The sequence below is a fragment of the Micropterus dolomieu genome, linkage group LG23 (assembly GCF_021292245.1).
Source record: "Micropterus dolomieu isolate WLL.071019.BEF.003 ecotype Adirondacks linkage group LG23, ASM2129224v1, whole genome shotgun sequence".
NCBI classification, from domain to species: Eukaryota; Metazoa; Chordata; class Actinopteri; order Centrarchiformes; family Centrarchidae; genus Micropterus; species Micropterus dolomieu.
Window position 1 is genome coordinate 27497509 of NC_060172.1, and position 5551 is coordinate 27503059.

Genomic DNA, 5551 nt, shown 5'->3' on the forward strand with positions numbered 1-5551 from the left:
GGGGGGGGGGGGGGGGGGGGGGGGGGGGGGGGGGGGGGGGGGGGGGGGGGGGCTCTCTCAGGCCTTTCTAGGCTGCTGATGGACTGCTGACCCTTTTATCCCTCAGCATCTCGTAGTGCACTTCTGGAATGTGGTGGCCGGCGAGGGCCAATCCCTCAGCCACCCTCAGTGCATAATGGACAGCTGTGTTCCCAGTGTCACTGCTGCCCTTTGTCCCACCCTCAGTCTCCTGTGCTATGAGGCATCAGCCTTTGGAGCTTCTTTTCGACCGTTCTTTAGGGGCGGCGAATCTGACGTCTTCACTGTCTTCCGAGGAGGACTCACCGGTTCACTGGCGAGCTCATGTAGCGATGGCTCCTTATACATCGCAACTGTGTGACAAAGATAGAAGCTAATTGTTAATAATTAAGGAGGTGATTAATAACCAAGAAAAACTGGTTAGAATTGTTCTAAAGTGACACAAAGGACACAAACCCTCTATAACTTTAGGCAGGAAGTGTGCAGCTCCTTTGGTCTTCTTTACCCGGTTGCCCTTCATGATCTGGCCATCACGGTTGATACCGATATACCAGGAGCGGCCAGACTGGGTCTGGCGATAGAGCATGGAGGAGTATGTAACGTAGTAGTTCTCAAACACACTCTCCTTGAACTTACACTCTGGAGTAAAGTGCTCCTGAAAATAAACATGGGAAAGGGGGAGAGGTGCATTCATATTAGCAAACAAGGCAAGAGAAGAAAAATCTCCAGTGCATGTGAGCACACACTGGGAATAAAAATACATGGACACAAGCAGTGAAATACATTAATTAGGTGGCTGTGTTTCTTTGAAAGCATGACCAACCTGCTCCTTTGGGACCAGCAAGACATAGATGCATACTATGCATGAAGAAATGGCATAAACATGTCTGCTAAACATCACCCAAAGGAACGGACAGAGAAGATGAGGAGTACTAACACACCAATACAACAACCAATTCAATCTATACACATACAGTACGTTCTATAAATGACAAATTCTGTTATTAAACTGCAGTGACTGCTTCAGAAGCATCCCGAGTTCAGGAAACCAACTTGCCGAACCTATAATGAACAAGATCCTAGATAAGTTGGTGTGTATGAACTGAATCCCCCATAAAAACAGTATTTTGGAATCACTTTTTCTGCAGTATGCATATCCACATGTATTTGCTGTGTATCATGTAAGTGATCTTGGAGTGTCATGTTATTTCTCTGTTTATTGTAAAAATAGTGACTTAAGTGGATACTTAGGCTGCACAGAGTACCATGGACTTTATTAGATCTCATAGACATTTAACAAACATTTAAACTTCAAGCATGGTAGTTCCCAGCATGCAGGTCAGGATCTCTCCAGTGGGTCATAAGATGTAATCTGAGGGGTTGCAACATGAATAATGGGATAGGAAAGAATGAGGATCAAAAGTTAGGCAATGCTAATTTGTTTTTTATGTTTTTTCCCCTTTGTTTATTTTTGAAATATTTAACTTTTTCAAATTCCTTTATTTATTTGGCATATTGGTTTAAATGCCAGACCTTTATCAAGGTGGAAAAGGTAAAAAAAAAAAAAAGTTTAGAAGGGAACTGCTCACAACTCATAGACACACTATTTAAGACACTGCTTTATTTTAAGGGGTCACAAGCCAAAAAGTTGGAGACCACTGCATTTGCAGTTTTTTTAGACTCTGGGTATGTAGAAACAATAGTACTGTTCATCCGTTTAATATAGACTGCTGTCAATTGTCCATGACTGGCTAAATCTGAACAGACAATACAAAATCAAATTCGTTGGATCAGATCCTACAGTATGGCCTGTCGTAAATGATCATGTTGCAGCAGCACTTCCCCTCCCTCTCTGTCCTCAGCATAAGGACTACTGAACCCTGCATAATGTTGACTGGTGATATTAACCAATAACGACAGATATACATCTCTCTTAGTCTTCATCAGGGTCTCGACAGGGTCCTTCTCCTGTCAGAGAGCAAAGCCAATCTGCTGGATTGATTAAATGAGAGCAGCAGGGCAGAAATGGCCGAATGGAGAATTTCTCTGAGACTGAGGATGACAGAAGAGGGCCAAAGGATCACAACTTGGCATGGACCAGCAATAATAAAGACCCAAAAGTAGATTGAGAAGGTAAAAGAGACCTAGAGTTTCACACTTCATCACAGATCATCACCTTTCTCCTTCACAGGGAGCCGTTATCCTTTAGCTGAGAAGGCATTTCAGGACTGTGTGTGCCCTTTCTCCGTCCACTCCTGCCCTGCTGCTCCACCACAGTTTATGCCCTTTTAACTACTGTCTCCCCATAATAAACAAAACAAGCCCCTACCCTTAACTCAGCAAACTCTCCCTCTACCAACACCACATCGCAGAGCTATTTTAAGATCCTCTGACATGTTTGATACTTTCTGCTGCGCTAACACAAAGGGGATGGGATCGATAGATGATCTGCTTCATTTATTATTAATCAGGCCAGAGAGCAAGAGGGGTGGGAAGTGCGGGAGACAGAAGGGGAAAGGTAGGAGAGACAGGAAAGAGAACAGAAGATCACTCAGAGAGGACAGAGGGGTTGCTGGGTAATGAAGGAGAGTAAGAAGAGAGACGCCCGAGGCCTGCTTCTTTGCATTTCCCCCAGGACCAAAGCAGGAATGCTGGGCAGACAAGGGCTTTAGTCACCAGCACCCCACAATCTGACACTCAAGTCCCTCTGGAAAGAGAACCCATCACTCCAACAAAATACCCTTCAGCTCAACCTCTGAAATGACACCAGTGGTAACCCCTCTCCCAAGTCATCCTATAATTACCCTTCATAATCAGTCCCCTGAAATTAGCCTAATGATAGAACCCACATCTTCTGTGTTTCACTCAAACAGTCTCCAAAGGTCTGGAGAAAAAAAATCACACTGAGAGAGGAGACTGTGAAATAAATGTCCTGAAGTTTCAAAGACAGGCAGATAAAGTGATTTTTTTCATGATAACCTACCAAAATGGCCAGTATACCTGTTCCTTACTGAAACAAATGTATTGTTATAATTATCCCCAGCTCTGAAACTCACCTTGAGGTAACCTGCAGACCTCAGAGACCACCCAGGGTGTACTGACTGACGATATCACTCAAACCACCAGATTTACCTGCGCAGATGAGTAATTGTTGAGGATGTGTTGAGGGTTGCACTTTTTTTAAGAGGGATGGGGGAATATTTCCATCTCAATGTTGTGTACCCGGACTACAAATGAAAAGAAATAAATAACCTGTTTCTTTGACCGTGACGTATTGGGAGACCTGGGTAGCTTCCCTGTGTCTCAAGCCAAAAAATTAATTTAAATAAAAGCAGATGAAGAAGGTAATATGTAGCATCCGTGCTGAGAATCCCCAAGATGGGGAGGAACCTTTTTTTGATGCAGAGCAGCGTCCCGACCACCACCCCGCCCACACACACCACCTCCTTCCTCATCCCTCTGATTACATCGATTCTACCTGCTCCAGGAAGCTTAACTCTCGACGCCACCGTACACCGGGACTGCACTTACCACCAAATAAGGACAGTGAAGTACTAATAATACAAACTCACAGGGCAGAGTTCCCTGACTAACGTTTTCCCCTGCATATAATTAGAATATAATAACAGGAAGGAAAGTTATTACTAAAAAGATAGTGAATCCATGAATAATATTTAATAACTTGTTTACTTTAATTTCATCATGCATGTACAGGCATGAAATGACAACCAGTGCCCCTGAAAATGAAGCTCCACTTCTGGAATTCAAAACATGTAGCTTTTCTGATGCGCAAATGATTTGCAGTACCCTGTTTAGACAGCAGGGGTCACAGTGTCATACAGGCCTCCAGCATCTATTAACTGTCCCATCAGCTCCCAGTGTAATCTATGGCAAACTGTGAAATCTGCCCCAGCTGCAGTAATCCCGCCATATTTCCACAGTGCTGCAATAGTGCTGCAGCAACCCACTCACATGGTAACAACGTGAAAATGTCAAGTTCATTCACAACAGTCTTCTGTTGCACACACACAGACACATGCTCATAATATGTGTGTGTGTGTGTGTGTGTGTGTGTGTGTGTGTGTGTGTGTGTGTGTGTGTGAGAGAGAGAGAGAGAGAGAGGTGCAGCATGCCACCGGCAGGTCATGTTGCTGCTGTTGTTGTCGAGCCAGATACAGATGCACTATGACACACCACGTTACGTAAGTCAATAGGGCACAGATGTGCTTATTAAGGGGGGTTTACAGAGGATGAGACTGACAGTTAATTCTGTCTAGTACCACACATGTATGGTCTGTCTGTAATGCTTTATGATAGGCTAGGGAGGTATGATGCTCGCATGACAAGATCAGAGTGGATAATAATGTGCAGGGACTCGTGCCTCCGCAGTGTTGACTGACAGCTGGAAGGCCCTTATCAATTTAATGTAACTGAGTGAGGATAGGCAGCTGATGTTCCTTCTTTGACCCTCAGTGACAGAGGTGGCCGGCGCCACACTGCCTGCTTCCTTTATCAGAAATCACCCTGCTTTTAGTTTCCTAGGTAGGAGAGGGGACAAAAAGTGGTGGTTGGTTGTGTATCATCATCACCATAGGTATTTCAAATCTTGCCAAATCACAGAATTACATTCCAACATATTCCTGAGACAATTTTGGAAGGAGAGCACTGGTACAAAGTGCATCATGAGTCAATCAGACATAATAGGTTTTGCCTTCCCTAAGTGCGCTTAATTGGCTGCCTGGCAAAGTAGCTGTCTGTACTGTTGCATTTCTGCACTTCATCTCTTTTGTCTTGCTCCAGCCAATTATTCTCTCTGCTACTCTTTCTAATGTTCACATTTTACCCTGTCCTGTGGTAAAAGCAATGCTATCTTGCTTCTGGTGTTGTCCTCTATCTCAATGCGATCCTCAGGTGAGAAGAATAGAAAGGACATTTCATCCTTTCATCAACAGGTCTAACGCTCTTTCTCTCTCTTTATCCCTCTCCTGTCTCTCTGTTTTTCTCACTCTGTCTATCACACACAAGTATCACAGGCCTGCACAGATCACAAACAAATTGTGCCATTGTCCTTTAAGTGTTTTTTTTTTTGTCATTCTAGCGAAGATGTTCCGATCAAGTCCGATCTGATGCTTACATTTATCATAAATGCTGATTAAGTATGTGACTCACCTTGTTTTTCACTAGCTACTTGATCACTATACTGAAGATCTTGGTTTGAAACTATTACCTTCAGTTTCCTGATATGATTTACAGTGGGGGAAAAAAGTATTTGACCCCTTGCTGATTTTGCAGGTTTGCCCACTTACAAAGAATGCAACAATCTACAATTTTAATCATATGTACATTCTAACAGTGAAAGACAGAATCCCAAAGAAAATTCCAGAAAATCACATCATATGAATTTATTAAAATTGATAACCATCTGATGAGGAAAAACAAGTATTTGACCCCTTACCAAACAGCAAGTATTCTGGCTCCTACAAGCCAGTTAGTCTTTCTTTAAGACACAGCCCCAATCCCAACCAATTATCTA

At 43.4% G+C, this 5551-nt stretch overlaps 1 protein-coding gene across 2 annotated transcripts in view; it reads right to left on the bottom strand.

Moving 5' to 3' along the window:
• Positions 1-170: 170 nt before the first annotated feature.
• fgf11b (fibroblast growth factor 11b) overlaps positions 171-5551 on the bottom strand; it is a 32854-nt gene continuing 27473 nt past the window's right edge. For both annotated transcript variants that reach the window (XM_046040081.1, XM_046040082.1), the window contains exons 4-5: positions 475-673; positions 171-371 (exon numbers count right to left, since the gene is read on the bottom strand). In XM_046040081.1, the coding sequence (XP_045896037.1) occupies positions 235-371; positions 475-673 (336 nt within the window). In that variant the 3' untranslated portion in view covers positions 171-234. The remainder of the gene's footprint in view (positions 372-474; positions 674-5551) is intronic.